Below are 17,850 nucleotides of genomic sequence, written 5' to 3'. Positions count from 1 at the left end.
TTACTCAAAACTACTTTGCAATGGTCGATAACCACCCAGAACGCCATCCAGATGAACCTTGCAGCTACATGCTAAAAATTTCAAAACACCTTAACAACTACACAGCAGTTGTATACTACATGTGATGTTTGACATTCAGGCATATGAGCAGAAATCTAATAGAAAACATTCTGCAGCAACCAAAAACAATATTTGATTTGTTACACCATGAAGTAGTGGTCTAGAAAAATCATGATTTTGTTGAAATGATAAAAAAAAACAATGAAGGCTCATGGGACATTAAGCAGTGCTCTCTAAATGTCCCTTATGATATTGTCCTGGTTTTAGATCATTAGCTCTATATGGTCCCCATTGCATTTCAAGGGCCAACTGAAGATAGTTTTACTGTTATTACTGTGTGCTCAATTAAACTGTGAATTTGAGGCCGTTTGTAGTGTTGTCTCAATGAATCGCTCTTGATGACAGGACGTGCAAAGGGTTTAATGATGTAGGGTATGATGAGTAGGTGTACATTACATCCTCCAGTCCTTCTACCACATGACCTCTCTGAACACACAGAGGACAGGTGATCAATAACACCTGGAAATAACAATTTGCATATTTATTGCGTTCAGTTCTAATACTCCTAAATAAGCTGTTTTAAAAGGTAGAGGCGGCCCTGAGAGACGTTTGTGTGGTCACTGAATAATATGCAATGCCTTTATTGTGAGTCTCTCCGTATTCCACATGGCATTCCTTTAGTGCTTTGTCTCCATTGGCTTCAAGTTTGTTTGGTTCAATTGATCTTTCAAGGCATTTACACATTTTAACACATAATCTTTAGTCTTTTATTGGAAAGGGCTCTGTTTTGTTAATAAGCATTTCACATACTTCCTTTCACATAACATTTAAATGAAATCCAAATTAATGTTCTGTCCAGAACATTTAAATTAAATAGTTTAAAAATGCTTTGTTTAAATATAATATAATATAATATAATATAATATAATATAATATAATATAATATAATATAATATAATATAATATAATATAATATAATATAATATAATATAATATAATATAATATAATATAATATAATATAATATAATATAATATAATATAATATAATATAATATAATATAATATAATATAATATAATATAAATTATATTACATTACATTTGAAATTTCTAAAAATTGGCCCCATGAATTTCAGTTGTACCTCCATTTTTTGTTTTTTTAAATTAACATTATGCCACAATTCTGTAGAAGTGCTAAAATATATTAAATCTGTAATATTTTGGGAATCAAAGCCCAATGTTATGACAGTATGTCCCAGGACTCATCGCCAGTGTAGGACATATACCTTTAGTGCATAGTATAAATATGCCAATGGGGACGAGGCCTTAAACTCAATGGCAAGGCTTAAAACAGACAAGTTGGTGTCTGGGGCTCAGGTGCGGTTTCTGCAGTGTGGCCAGACAGAGTCCATCCAATCTCAGCTGAGTTATTTAAAGGAGGAGCGTTTTAAACGTGCGTCAAGTCGCAGATGTTATCACCCTCACAATGAGCTGTCTCCAAACAGTGGTTTGAGAGCCTGCAGACAGCTGTTTGTTTGTCTTTGTAATGTCTCCAGGGAAGAGTCGCTGAATGAGACGGTCTGTCTCCATGGGGTGCAGCCCGCAGAATAAATCAATAAAGACATGGAGACGCTACAGAGAGGAGGAAAGGAAATGGAATTTAGTTTGTGGACGAGAGATGAGAAAATTACCCGGCTTCATTGCCATGCTGGTCCAGATAGCAGCATAATGTATGGACCGTATCGAAACTGTGAGCAAAACGAAGAGCTAAATATCCCTCCATCTCTCTGGAGAGAACAAGTTATTTCTCCCCCGCAGTCATTTTTATGCAATAAGCCTGTTAAACGTGGAGGCGCCCCATTCGTCATTTTTTTTTCAGCCAATGACATTTGTCAGGAGCACAGGCCCTGTATTATTAAAGGCTCTTAAGAATTACACTGAAACATGAGTAGATTTAATGTAGCGGGTTCATAATAACAGCTCTTGACAGGTTCTGCCTCCCCTAGAGCAGAGAGATCAGATGTGTTTTGTACTTTTACAAATGTAGGATGGTGTTGTGTAGAGGTGAAGTGTGTCATTTTATGTTGAAATACTTTCTGATATGCCAAATGAATATGCCGAGACAAATATTCATAGGCGTATGAATGTTTTTTCACCCAAATACCGTAAACACTGACTCTGAATACACTAATGGTGCATTCATATCAGAAAGATCATATTTATGAGCTGAATGCACATGAATCCCACCACAATGGGTAATTATGAGTCTCAAACTTGGAACTTGTGCTTCTGTTTCCATCCAAAATTGTGAGTTTAACTTATGTACAAATTTGGAATTTTGTATAAAACATCTGCGAATAAAGCACTGGTTCCATCCCATGTGTTCAATAGAACAAAATGGTCTCTTCCTGGGAAACTAAAAATGAAAGTTGCTGCAATCAGGGAAGAAACAGTGGCTTTTTTTACATCACAAATTACTTGGCGTCTCCGATCACACAGACGAAACGCAATAAACTGTCATGCTATCTTGCGTTTGTAGGCAGATGCCTGGTGTTTGTGAACGCAGTTATGTGAGACAGATAAACCAAATTGGCTCAGGCATTTCAGAATGATCAAACCAACATTTGAGATGCTGTGCAATGAAACTGGTCTGCTGGTTAGTCCAAGTATCCAATCATAACCACTGTCGAGGCAAAGTCGTGTAAGTTTTTTTTGTTGCGCAAAGAGGGATTTATTCGGTAAATGTGTTTCCATCATAGTCTATGCAAATATCTTATCAGATATACAAAATAAATTTTCGGCTCAATTGAGGGCATACGTTTTTTTTGCGTATTTATGCGTATGTTGACGTTGCCATCCAGCTTATTTTTATGCAATATCCCAAAATTTGCATAAAAATATGTGGATGGAAACATATCTAGTGAGAAACTGTGGGGGACGGAATAGATGTAGTGTCTGTATTGATGGTAGATTTGTTGAAATGAATGAAATTGTTATTACTACAATTAGCATTGTACAATTATGATATATAGATTAAATTCACAACACCTTCATACTTGATGTGCATAATTTTGTTGAAGTAGAGTTAAACATTTTTGCTGAATCTTTTGTAGAAAAGCTACATTGCCATCTTGTTCCAAACAAAAGGACTTGGGCCCGCCTGGTGTTGTAATTATGGCTTCTAAATTCATAAATACAAACTTCCCAGGAGGACTTGAATGCAACATGACATGTATGATGCTCAAACAATACTGTGAGTTCAGGGCAGGGCTATCTCTTGGGTTGTGACCCAGAAATGGGGCACAAGTGTGTTCTGACAGGGTTTTGGACAGCAGGGAATACAATCCTCGATGCAAATAATATTGTATTTTATGGTAATCTTTGGTTTTTTGGCAGAGATTCATCTGTCGCTTGGTACAAGTTAGTCAAATTAGGTAGATGTGGACATGGACAGGTTGCATGACATACCCCTCATCCTCGAAACCTACGAACAAGGATAAACATGGTTTGTGCCAACTACAATGTGTTTTGTTACTGTTAAAGTACAGCAGAAACAACACTCAGTTTTGCACATTGTTGGGTTTATGACGTTCACGGTTATGTTGATAAATTTAAATATTTGATTTTTGTTTAGTTTTGTACAATTAACAATTTTGGTACTCTTTTTGGATCACCTAAAAGTAAAACCAGTTCAGCACCACTGATTAAAAATTACCATATTTCTATATTCTTTTCCATTTATTGTCCTGATCCTCCTTCAAGGGATAGTTCACTCAAAAATAAAAATTATGTCATTAATTACTCACCCTCATGTTGTTCCAAACCCGTAAGACCTTCGTTCATCTTCGGAACACAAATTAAGGTATTTTTGATGAATTCCGAGAGCTCTCAGACCCTGCATAGACAGCAAGGATCCTTACACGATCAAGGTCCAGAAACGTAGCAAGGACATCTTTAAAATAGTCCATGTGACATCAGTGGTTCAACCGTAATTGTACGAAGCTACGAGAATACTTTTTGTGCGCAAATAAAACAAAAATAACGACTTTATTCAACAATTCGTCTCCTCCGTGTCACCCTATAGCGCCATTTTGGAGAGTATCAGCTGAACGTAAACATCGTATGCTGTTCTGTCAGCTGCGTCACGTGGATACATTATTTTCGTTCAGATCAAAGCGTAAACAACGTAGACAATGTATCCGCATGGTGCGGCTGACACAGAACAGCATACGTTCAGTGGATACTCTCCAAAACGGCGCCAGGGTGACGCGGAGGAGACAAATTGTTAAATAAAGTCATCATTTTTGTTTTCTTTGCGCACAAAAAATATTCTCATAACTTTGAAAAATTAGTTGAACCACTGATGTCACATGGATTATTTTACCGATGTCCTTGCCACGTTTCTGGACATTTATCGTGGTAGTATCCTTGCTGTCTATGGAGGGTCAGAGAGCTCTCAGAATTCATCAAAAATATCTGAATTTGTGTTCTGAAGATGCACAGAGGTCTTATGGGTTTAGAACGACATGAGGGTGAGTAATTAACGACAGAAGTTTCATTCTCTTTCACATGAGAATCCAATAAATTAGATTCCAAGATTCTAGTAACAAGTACTATGTTACAAATGTGCTTTGTAGTAACGAGAATATTATAATAGTCTAATCTCTAATCTAATTTTATTTTGCATATTTTATTATGATTTTGGCATTGTTCATGACAGTTTTAGTGAGTTTCACACGTACATCCTTACTTCAATGAATCTCCAAAACTGACCACTCAGAACACTTAACGACTGTTCAATAAACTTTATTCATGGATTTTCTTTGCATTTCATTCAGCACATCAAAATAAACTCCTGCAAGAGTCCTGCAAGATGACTTCATTATCAGTCATTACTGAGTCTTGACAAGTGCTTGACTGCATAAGGTGGCACTCAGTTTAACTTCAGCTGAAAACACACAAACAGTACTGGACAACCATTGTAGTACATTATACTGTCACCTGTCTTGAGCCGTAAATGAACAGCAGCCGCCAGGGCAGCACAAAGGTGAAAACCGTGGCCACATTCAAGTAATTAAAATGGGCTGTGAATGGTATATCTGGATCAGTAGGGAAAGTTGGTGGCACATCATGTGCGTACACAGCATGTATTGGGATTGATTAGGTCTGAAGTAGGCTACCAACAATAGTAGAATACATATAATAGAATAAACAGCAGAGGTTCTCGTGACATCTGAATTGCCTGGTCGCATATGAGGACATCTTTTCCATGGTCCTTAGTATACATGGGTGATTAACATTAAAACTGTCAAGAAATATCCTGGTCATATTTCACTACAATAATTAAAAGAAAATGTGCTTATCAGTCATGAAAATAATGTCACAATGCAACGCAAAAATACATAACTCAATTACATTTCAAAAAGGTTTTCATTGTCGTTGAAGAATATAGTTTCTTAATTTTTTTTAAATTTCAAAGTGAAATGTTACTTGGGGATTTCTTCCCGAGATTCACACACGACAATCATGTGAAGCACATTTCCACAGGAGAAAAAAAAAAAGCTTTGGTAAATAAAAATTATGAGATTATGACAAATTATAACAAAAATCAAAATTATGAGATACTAAGTCAATTATGAGATAAAAATTAAAAATTATGATAAAGTAAAAAAAAAAAGGTTAGTCAATTTTATCAATTTTATGTTTTTTTCATTTTTTATCAGTATTTTCTTGTATTTCTATTTAGCTTTAATTTATTTTTAATTTCAGTTTTCAGTTATGACCTTTTAATATTATAATTATGACTTATTTATTATGGCCGTTTTTATTTTTAGTCATTTTTAATTATGATTAAAAATAATTCTTATTTTTAAAAATATTTTTATTTCAGTTTTCAATAATGACTTAATTATGACCCAATTATGACTTAATGTCATAATTATGATTTACCAAAACAGGTTTTTTCTTATGTGGCAAAAATGAGCTTCCCTACAATCTTTCAGTCTATGAAGGACGTGAACAATGTAATAGCTACAGAAGTTGTGTTGCCTTTACAGATGCATCATGGGAAATCCATACCCCCAATCACAAGTACAGCTCAAGGAAACACTTTAAAAATGGCATATTAAAGCAGCTGACATGCACAACAGCGAAAAGCAATTTCTCTGTCTATCATAAACTTCATTCTCCGATACCGCAGGAACAATAAGAACTTTCATAAGAAATAAGACATCAGCATAGGAAAAACAAACACAAAATTCATTATAAAGGGAGGAAATATTCTTTCCAATGATATTTTGTGTATATTGTGTTCCAAGGAAGACAATGCAAAGAGCGCTACAATATTTACATTTACATTCCGTCTGATGAACAGCCGTACATACACTGACCCTACAGTGACACTGTGTAGCTGTCAGTGTCTAGATCTCTAATGCTACATTTCCATGCATGAAATGTCAGGAAAACAAAACAAACTTTGGTAAGATTGGGACATGATGATACATTAGAATTGGTCAAAAGGTATGTTTTATGGGATTTATCCATTTGGATAATATGTACTGATCATGTGTAAATTTGATTTAATGTAGGCTTCAGCGTCTGTGACGTATATTACTTCATGCTAACTTTTTAAAGGAATAGTTGAGGAATTTACTTTTATTGTATTTTTTTTTTCCACACTATGGACATCAATGGCAACGAGCAACTGTTTGGTTACCAACATTCTTCAAAATATCTTCTTTTATGTTCAACAGAAGAGAGGGGGGGTAACTATCCCTTTAACAATAACACTGCTGGCAGTGATTAACAACTTAAAATTAATTTGGAAGTTTTTTAGTAAATTATATAACAGAACTTTCAATTTTGAATGACCAACAAGTTCAACATAAACCACAAACTTTTTTGGTATACCAATAGCTTCATCAGGTGACCACCTCAAGTGCTTTATATCTAGAAAAAAAAACAAAAAAAACAGTGAAGGTGCAACCAAGAGGAATGTTTTCATAAACATACCAGAGTTTTCACAGTTCCAGGAATTTGACTTTGGGATTTAATTAACGCTACTCTCAAGACCAGCTTGATCATGGTGGAAGACAAATGCTGACAACTGGAAGCTGTGGCATACAGCAAGACATATCACCAGCAACTTCAAGGACTTGGGTTGAAATGAAAAAATCGGCAATGCTAATGCCTAGCTGAAACAGCTGATCCTATCTTACACAAATCTAATACAGCCTATATAAAATGCTGTTGACTCCAGCTCTGTGTGTTTTCAATGCATCTTCATGAGGATTATCTGCGTAAAACAGTATAAGAAACAGCATGACATTGTGCTGAGCTGAAGGTGACTATTCCATTCAAAGAATCTCGATCCTTAATGATCCAGCTGGAGGTTTTTTTAAGTGGAGTGGAGATCTATATTGCACAGTGAGCGTACAGGTCCTCAAACACAGGCTGCTCTTCGACGCCTCTCGCAAACAGCTTGATCAACTGGCAGTGGACCCTAAGACAGAGAAAGAAAAAAAATCTAACAAAATGCTAACACTTCACTGGAACAAACAGCATGCTAAAAACCACCCTAGGCTTACTGAAAAAAACACATCTGTGTGTGCACTGATAAAAATGATTATGTGGTGAAGTAAATACTACAGAAAAAAACAAATGTAATTTCAACATGAAAAAGTTAGTACAGGCAAAAATGTAAAACAAAATCTTCTCAACGTTTCTGATACTGGTGTTCCCATCATGCACTGCGGCATTAATGATTAATAAAGCAGATTTTTTTCCCCGTTTTCCGGCTGTATTTAGACTTTTTTATCATTGCTTTTATTGTTAGACTTCGTAACTTGTGATTTTGTTACATCTGGAGTTCATTTTCGACTCAAAATGACACATTCATACTCAAAAATGAACCAACAAATGTCAGCATCATTGTGTATTGTGTACCTAACTATTGAAGTCTCTGTGTTCGGATGAGTGCCGCACTACTAATTATGTAGAGATACCTACATGATATCTATTGTATTATTTACTTAGATGTTTCTATGTAATATACACTTCAACAGCATGGTTTAATTAGGGGCTATATTAAGTAAAATCAAAGTATTGCCAAGTAAGCTTTGGTTAAGAAAAAATTAATCAGACTTTTACTGGCCAAGCCAAAGTTACTTATTTTCTTTGTTAAATTTACTTAACTTAGGTAAGTAGATTTTTACTTAATTTTATATGTGAAATTATATATAATTATGTAACATTTACTTAATTTCTTTATGAATGTTCAAAAGTTCATAAAGTTCAATAGTAAGTAGACTGTACAGAGCAGTAGCAGTAAAATTAACTTAAAATGTGTAAAAAGTGCAAATTGTTACGAATTTTTTTTTTCAGTGAGGCAACATTTCTGCAAAATAATATCATGTTATGTTTTTGTATCTTTCACAACACTTTCAAAGTGAAATGTCCAATGAGTGTTGCTGAAAGTGTGTTCAGTTTGATCTGAAACAGATGAACATGAATCTGGTGAGGTTTTATTACGTTGCGGCAGTTAATGGATATTGCGTTTGAAAATAATGTACCACCTGCACTCAACCTTACCCTAAATCTAACCCATAGTCTTAACAAAAGCTAACATGATGCCATTTCAAACGTAATATCCAATTAACTTTATTGTGACTCATGGAACTCGTACCAGAGCGCTCCACATAACAAGTGCAATGCTATACCAGGTGAGCTACTGAGCAAGTTTACTATGTTTACTACTAATATTTGAACTGAACTGAGCTGGATGATGACATCACTGAATCAATGATGAACTGACTTTAACTGTAAATTAAGTGTTTACTTTTGCATTGACACACTATTTTCCTGTTTAATACTGTAAAGCTGCTTTGACATAATCTGCATTGTTAAAAGCGCTATGTAAATAAAGGTGACTTGACTTGACTGTCAGAAAAGCCATATGAGCTGGTTATGTAATTCAAATGTGATATTGTATTTGTTTTGAGATCATAACATGGTATTGTGCAAGGTACCTTTATTAATTGATAATCTTCCCCTGTAATAGTGTTCAATTCAGCTAGAAACTGCAAGGAATTGTATGTATAGGTAAGTTTTTGGAGTTATGCAAAAATGTAGAATGAGGCATGTTTTTCCAATGAGCCTGCTCTGATTAAATATACATACTCTAATATTGTTTATTTGCTTAAAGGGGTCATATGACGATGCTAAAAATAAAATTATTTGGTGTAATGCAAAGTGTTTATGCGGTTTAAGGTTTAAAAAACACATTATTTCTGAAACGCGTCGATTTTTACAAAGCTCATCATTCTGAAAAGCGCGGTGTGCTCTGATTGGCCAGCTATCCAGTGCATTGTGATTGGCCAAATACCTCAAGCGAATGACTGAAATGTTACGCCCCTTACCATATTTGGAAACACACAGCGTCTCCACGACATGGCGGCGGCAGCAACAATACTACAGCGAGAATAAAAGTTATGCCTTCTTTCTTTGCGTGAACATTTGGGTGGTGTTATGCAAATCTTCCAACACAGTGACATAGATATGTGGGGGCGTGTTTGAATGAGGCAGTTTAGGAAGGCATGGACGAGTCTTAACTTTTATAAAGAATATTTTCTTTGGGTATGAGACTTTAGTCTTTGCAACTTTACGGATCTTATATGCACAAACAGCTTGTAACACTCCAAAGACAAAGGAAAACTTGAAATAGAATCTTATGACCCCTTGAATATTTCAATATAAGTGTAATATTTAAGTATAGTGGTTTGTTTAAATCCCCAACCCAAACGATTTGCAATAGTAACACTGATGCTTGCCTTAGCAAACACCACTAATGCATTGTGTCCTAGACTAAAACAAAGTACGAGAAAGTGCTGGTAAGCAATAAATGCTATGTCGTGTTGAATAAAAAGTTTTGTAGTTAAGTGCATGCACTCTTAGGAGGTTCGGGGGCTCTTTAATTTCCTCTAATTCCACTCAATACTCTGGAGGTGAGTTCAGTGCCAGGCGATTGCCTCTTTCGGCCGTGGTATCATCATCAATTATCTCAACAGGTTATTTGCTTACTCATTCGAGAAACAATTACTGAAGCTGAAAATGGAATAAATGAATGGACTTCTATTTTAATTAAAGGAGGTGAGCCTTTAACAGTGAGAGGGCCATTAAATTAGGAGCATTTCATTGCTACGCATTGTTGACACAGAACAATTGGGCATGAAGGAAATGATGCAGTTGGGCGAGCCGTCATGCTGTATCAAGGAGGAGAACAACTCCTCTGCAGGCACAATGGAGGGAGTTTTTAATTTTAATAGCATCTTTTCCACAGGCTCAGGCCACAAAAGTCCATTTATTTACCCTGTTTAGTATGCTAGTGCTGAGATGATACAATCTTGTGCTCAAAAGACCTCAACATTTCAACTACAGCTTCCACTAATTGACAAACGCTTTAGTGAAGCCTGCTCATTTTGTGTCGGAGGAACATTTTCTGAAGCTGAAAACTATTCATATAAGGTCTAAAAGAGACAGTGACATCTCTTAGATATATGAGGAAGTCTGAGTGTGAGTGGCAGTGATGCCCTTAATTACAACAACGAGGACTTGCTTGAAGTAATTAGTGTATTAAAACTATAATGGCCCACTTTTTCCTTTCTGAAACATGACACAGAATAACAGTTCTCATTTTCACTACATGCATCTTTTAAATTCATTTTTCATCATTTGTAGAGTGGGCGTTATCACTCAAGTGAAGTATCTATATATAGCATTTCTGCAACTCGAACAGTTGAGTAATGGGTTCACTTCCACCGAGTCCAATACATGAATTCATAAAAACCGAAATCGCAAACACAGAGGGTGTATCTGGATAAGGACACCTACCGGACTTGAATGGCAGTGTGTGGGAGGATCTCTCCATCACAGTTCCAGTTGCTCTGGGAAGGCATGCAGCCACAGGCTCTGTGCTCCCTGCAGATCTGACTAAGGAATCGCTTGCCTGTTGCTCCGCTTTCTCTCAGGTCCACTTCAGAATCACACTCCTGATATCTGGGGGTGAATCGGAACTGCTTGACCCGGTACACCTCCACAAAAGAGTGATCAAACTGAACAAAGAAAGAGAACAAGGGTAATGCTTACTGAATCCCACGTCAAATATCATTAAAGGTGGGGTATGTATTTTTTCAAAAACGCTTTAGAATCGCTTTAGAGTCGGGCCGAGCACCAAAACAAACTTGTAGCCAATCAGCAGTAAGGGGCGTGTCTACTCATGATGTGGAGGAGAGAGCGTTCAGTGCACAGCACAGGACGGACATTAGCCGAGCCGAGCGACAGAAAGATAGAGATGGCGGATAAAAAACAAAAGAGGAAAACATCTGTATAACAAAAGACGGCTTACGATAAGGCAAGAAGTAGGACCCGTGTAAATATCGGATCAGCTTTCAAGCGCTGGAGAGAACTCAAGAAGCAGGAAGGCCTGCGATCGGATGCCGAGGTTGCTTTTTTTCTTCTCGATAGGTGAGTAACATTGGTTTTGCTTTGTTTCATAGAACTAATATATGCTGTTAAAACACATATATGCATGATAAAACACACAGTACTACCAAAACACATTCGACCAGTATTACCATAGTAACACACATTGCTTTCACTTATTGATGACATCATACCCTCGGCCGGCTGGCACAGCAGATTCCGCCATAGTTGTTGCCTGGGTTTTTGGGGTAGGGGCGTGTTTGTTTTGGTGATTTGAAATATCAACATTGGCTACAAGAAATCACTTACCCCACCTTTAAACGTTAAGTGTACTTTTTTTTTTGAAAGAAATTAATACTTTTATTTAGCAAGTTACAAAATAGTTCTATTTTAAATAAATATTATTCTTTTTAACATGCTATTCATCAAAGAATCTGGAAAGAAACAGTAGCACGGTTTCCACAACAAGCAGCACAACCATTTTCAACTGAATGAAATAATGAATAATGAATGAATGTTTCTTAAGCACAAAATCAGCATATTAGAATGATTTCTGAAGGATCATGTGACACAAAGACTGCTGAAAATTCAGCTTTGTCATTACTAGAATATATTACTAAATTATATTACAACAGAAAACAGTTAGTTCGTTTGAGTTTCCCTCTTTTCTTTGCTTTCAAATGGCTTGTAAAAGTGCCGTTCGCATTTTACTTTCACTTTCAAATTAGCGGCAATTGAATTGCCTCAATTCGGCGTCAAGCAATTGTTCTTTTGAGTTTTTCCTCTTTTCCTCGGATTTCTTGGCTTTCAAATAGCTTGAAAAAGTGCAGTGCGCATTTTACTTTCACTTTCAAATTAGCAGCAATTGGGCATTGATTCAATTCAAGCAACAACAACGTCAAACTCATAGAACTTTTATTAACAAAACGAATAAAAATACACCATATATGCCTAATAGCCTTTGCATTTCATTTCTAAACAATCTTCTGCCATCGTCTTTTGTCTTTCTCACCTCACTCTTGTCAGTCAGCTCGACTCACTCTCCTCACGTGATAAATAAAATCTGACTCCTGACTTCTGCTATCTGTCGTTCGCGCACGGTTCGGCACGCTGCATTGAGCATTTAGTTTTTAAAAGTGTCTGTCCTCACTGAACTAGGTTAAATTATTTTTGTTACTATAAAAAAATAAAAACGATGGTGGGGGGCGGTGCCGCGGTAGGCAAATGACGTAACCAGTGTTGCGGCTTAACACCAGTATAACCAAAAATACCGTCTATCGCAGCAAGCCTATTAAGCATTAAAAAAATAGACAAATTGCCATCACTTTCAAGGTTCTCTATGACTGTAGGAACCCTGCTGTTACTAAGAACTTAAAAGAACATAATTAAAAATCTTTTTCCAAGAAAAAAACCCTAAAACTTACAGTTAATTAAATATACATATGAATTTATACTAATATAAAATATAGAGTAAGCATTTGGTGGACACTGGACAGCGGGGATACTTTTTTGAAGTGTGCCAGTTAAGAAAGTGGCGTTTTTTCCCAGCCTTTGATGAAACATGAATGGAATTGCTTCATGGCTTTCATTAAAAAATATCATGTTAAATCTACTGATGTTTTCTGTTGAGATAAATCAGGAACCTGGTCATCCTTATTGGTGTGGCGCAGCAGGTGGCGCAGGAAGTCGAGTCGGGAGCACTTCCTGACGAGGATGAGGTCAGTAGTTCCATCTGCTAAGTGCGCTGACGGCGACAGGCCTTTAGGACTGCGAGGACACGCACAACTCATGCTGGCAGCATTGATGGCCAAGAACTTTCCCCTGATGACCGTCCACGTATCCTGACACTCTGAAATACAACAACATCATGTGAATACTAGTATACCTCTGAGCAGTGAAGTCTATAGACCCTTTTCACAGACTTTGATACATGCGTTTCCAGTAGGCGACCACCAAGAACACCCTAAACATTAGAACCTGGTTTCTTCCAAAGGTTTTTTGGTTACACTTTATTTTGATTGTCCACTTTTGACAATCTACTAACTAAGTAACTTTGCAACTACATGTCTACTAACTCTCAGAGTAGACCATTAGGTTAGGTTTAGGGTTAGTACAATAAGTTGACATATACTTGCAACGTTTCTCATAGTCAGTATGTTGTATGTTGTGGACCTATCAAAATAAAGTGTTAGAAGATATTAAGCAGACAGTCTACTAATACTCTAATGACTGCTAGTTGACATGTAGTTGCAAATTAACTTACTGTTAGTAGAATGTCTAAAGTGGACTATCAAAATAAAGTGTTACCGTTTTTTTTTCTCCATTTCTGTCACCGATGCCGTTTGGTTTTTTTGTCACTGTCGCCTCTGGTTTGGTTAGTTGGGGGCACCTAATATCCAGCAATATTATTGAATCAACAGACACGATTGGATGATAACTGAACAGAATGCTGACATTACTGTTTTCTACAGAGCTGCTTTACAGCTGAATTGAACTCAGTTCATAATTGATGTTCTTGAAGGGAACTGAATCACCACTAGACTGACCTCAGCTGAAAAGTGACACTATTGTTTTTTACAGCTCCTTTACAGCAGAATTGATCACTGAACCATTATTTCCCTGTTTATCCATGTAAAGCTGCTTTGAAACAATCTGCATTGTATAAAGTGCTATACAAATAAATGACTTGACTTAAAATTAGAAATCAGTTTTGCACTGAATTCCAAAAATGCAAAAAAATTTAACTGAAAAAGTTTTACTTTGAAATTATTTTCACTCAGTAAATTCACAAATAATTACACAGAAAGGATGAGCAACATTGAGTTAAACAACATTTTGAAGTGAAAGAAGAAATACTGAAAGAGTAGTTTCTTGTATTAAAATTTCACAAATAATTACACAGAAAGGGCAAGTAACATTGACAGGGTTTCTGCAGGATTTTTAAGTTCAAATTTAAGACCTTTTTAAGACCTGCACAAATAAAATGAATCCCATATGAGTGGGTTAGGCAATGTCTATAGTACCATATTAAACTGTAAAATTACTGTAAAAAGCATAACTTACAGTTCAGATACAAGTTTTCACAAAAACAAAAAGTTTTATAAAATGATAAACTTTACATTTCAGCCTTTAAACCATTTTTAAGAAAACAGATTAGTCAAAAGTATTAATTGTTATATTAATTTTAATTATTATTATCAATAAATTATTATATCAATGAAATAACATAAATTAGGGGTGTGCAATATTGACAAAAAATTATATCTCGATAATTTTCTGGGATCTTATCGATAACGATAATTAGACAATATTTTGCTGAGTGTGTTATTGTGCTGTGGTACCTTAAGGACTGCCGAAGACAGCTGACTCCTAATGTTTTTAATATTCTTCATATTCTGTGTTGTGGTCAGATAAGTTTAAATAGATTTTTACCTTTTATGGGCATTTTACCTTTATAAAGCCACTTTTCTATAAGTGTGCATTATCTTTTGAGTCAAATTCTTACATTTAATCAGTGTTCCCCCACCCCGAATAAATATATACATTTTCTGCCCCATATCTTGAATTATATATTTCTAAATGCATTTTAATAGACTGATTCATGCAGTGAAAGAACGCACTATAAATACGCACGCGCACAAGTCTAACCTGCTAGGTGTTTTGTTTGCTTTTCGTGATATACTAGATAGGACATGAATGCATTTAACCTGCAGTTACAAATGCATAAATAATGTTTTGATATTTTAAACATAAAACATTAAAAACTGATGTTTGAAATCATTTTAAAAATGAAAAGGTACCTTAAATGTGAAATTAAAACTGCCAGTTGGTGGCAGCAAGTCACTGTTAAGTGAGTCATTGCGTTTGAACCAAATCATTTAAACGTTTGATTCATTCAGGAACGAAACACCACTCTGCCAGCAGGTGGAGCGTTTGGTAGAAATATAACTGTTTCCCCGGTAACGGCAAAACACAAAGCAGCACAGCACCCGGAATTTGAACCCGCAGCGCTCATGTTTATTTGATGAAATCATAACGTTAGCCTTTTGAAGTTTAATCGTCACATTCAGCCATATCGCAATTCTGGTCTTTCCGTCCCCAAATTTAAGACCTATTGAAATCATAATTAAGACTTTCTTGTACAATTTAAGACTTTTTAAGACTTTAAGACCCGCGGAAACCCTGCATTGAGTTAAACATACAATTTTGAAGTGAAATAATAAATACTGAAATAGTACTTCCTTGTAGACCTTACAAGATTTATTTTATTTACAACTTCGAAAATCAGTGTTGCTATAAACTGGAAAAATGAAAGAAGCCAGGTGATTGTAAATCTCAAAGCAAGTATAGCTGTGGTGCTCTCTCACTGATGAAGGGCCCTCGACTCCCTTTCCCGTTTACATCATTCTTCCCCTTATTCTTCCCACAAGACTCTATTTATGTCACGCGGTCTAAAAGCATTCAGGAAATCATCATGCACAAATGCCAATTTGGGATTGTGAGGGCAGAGAGTGTGTCTCTGTAAACAGCACTTATCAGTGCTCAGGGTAAACACACAGAATGCTGGGTAACGGAGGTGCCAGTTGTTCTGAGGGTGCTGAGAGGCAGAGATAATATGCTGTGTGTGTGTGTGTGTGTGTGTGCACTCTCTAAATGATCAGCCGGGCGGCAGCTTGAACCATTTGGCCTAATGTTCACAAACAGCGTGCCAGTCGAGCCGACAGATGGGGGCATTACAAATCATGGCTGGAAATGCACTTTGTTGGCCTGTACTGAGGTTGGGCGCATTTACCACAGGGCAGATATGAGACTTCCTGTCAATGCCCGAGCTCAGTTTAACACTGGCATAGAGAGTATTCCCAAATGCTCCTCACCAGCATCAGAAACGCTGTCTTCATTTTTGTTGACCAGTTTGTCAGAAGAGGATTGCCGACAGACACTACACCTGCAAGACAGAAACACGTTAACAATAGAGGTGAGAAACATAGCTATATATCTGTTTAACACAAATAAGTAAAAATCTAGTTTAAAAATAATCAAGGCATGCTTTAAAAATGGGACCATTATATCTATTCCTTTTATTAAAATATTTACATTGCAATTTATATGTACTTACATCTTGAATATATTGTGAATAGGTTTGGGGTGAATAGGTTTTTTTTTTTTTTTAAACTAAGAAAATAATACTTTTAGTCAGCAACGATGCATTAAATTTATTAAAAGTGACAGTAAAGATTTTTATAATGCTACAAAAGATTTATATTTTTAAAAAATGCAGCTTTTTTGAACTTTCTATTCATCCAAAAAAAAAACAAAAAACTATTATGGTTTCCACAAAAGTATTAAGCAGAACAACTGTTTTCAAAATTGTTGATGATAATAATTATAATAATAAATTATAATAATATTAAATATTTCTCGAGCAGCAAATCAGCATATTACAATGATTTCTGAAGGATCATGTGACACTGAAGACTGGAGTAATATCTGCAGAAAATTCCGCTTTGCCATCACAGGATTAAATTACATTTTAAAATATATTAAAATAGAAAACAGCTATTTTAGATTGTAATAATATTTCACAATATTACAGATTTTATTGTATTTTTGTTTAAATAAATTTTGCCTGGGTGAGCATGAGACTTCTACTGTCTAAAAAAATCCTACTGACTTCAAAATGTAGAGTGTAAATATCATCTAGTTCTAGTTCACAATATAATTAAAACACATCAGATGATGGATTAAATTATTAAGTATACGCGTTCAGTAATGTTTCAGTCAAGATTCATATTATTTTGACTATAACAAAATAGGGATGCACCGAAATTAAAATTCTTGGCCGAAGCCGAACAAAATGAAACACTGGGCCGAAGGCCGAATACGATTTTTTCCCCCATATATTTTGCCAAGTTTTTGCAACTGCATAAATTAAATAGCCAAAATGTGCTTTTTACTGTTTTGTCTAGCTTTTCAAAGAAAAAATCTATTACAAAACAACAATTTAAAAAGATTTACTTAACACCTGAATATTTTTTAACATTCTGGATAGGGCTGCACGATTAATCGCATGCGATATTTAACGCGCATCTTGTCAGAAAGCCGGTTCTGTAATCAGCGGTGAATGTCCATCACCTGCGTGCTTTCACATTGAGCAGCATTAACTACACAGAGCCGTTGTTCACTGATGAGCTGCGCAAAAAAATCACGCGAATATGAACGTGGTTTAGTGCAGCTCGTCAGTGAACAACGGCTCTGTGTAGTTAATGCTGCTCAATGTGAAAGCACGCAGGTGATGGACATTCACCGCTGATTA

The 17,850-nt window shown here is 35.8% G+C and overlaps 1 protein-coding gene across 1 annotated transcript in view; it reads right to left on the bottom strand.

The window, feature by feature from the left end:
- Window positions 1-6,823: 6,823 nt before the first annotated feature.
- LOC107666216 (ceramide kinase) overlaps window positions 6,824-17,850 on the bottom strand; it is a 27,170-nt gene continuing 16,143 nt past the window's right edge. Inside the window, 4 exon segments of the mRNA XM_016457431.1 lie at window positions 6,824-7,560; window positions 10,947-11,167; window positions 13,181-13,386; window positions 16,412-16,482. Of these exon segments, the coding sequence (XP_016312917.1) occupies window positions 7,473-7,560; window positions 10,947-11,167; window positions 13,181-13,386; window positions 16,412-16,482 (586 nt within the window). The 3' untranslated portion in view covers window positions 6,824-7,472.

The sequence above is a fragment of the Sinocyclocheilus anshuiensis genome, unplaced genomic scaffold, assembly GCF_001515605.1.
Source record: "Sinocyclocheilus anshuiensis isolate Anshui unplaced genomic scaffold, SAMN03320099.WGS_v1.1 scaffold1016, whole genome shotgun sequence".
In the NCBI taxonomy this organism is placed as follows: domain Eukaryota; kingdom Metazoa; phylum Chordata; class Actinopteri; order Cypriniformes; family Cyprinidae; genus Sinocyclocheilus; species Sinocyclocheilus anshuiensis.
This window is presented reverse-complemented; position numbering and strand designations above follow the sequence as displayed.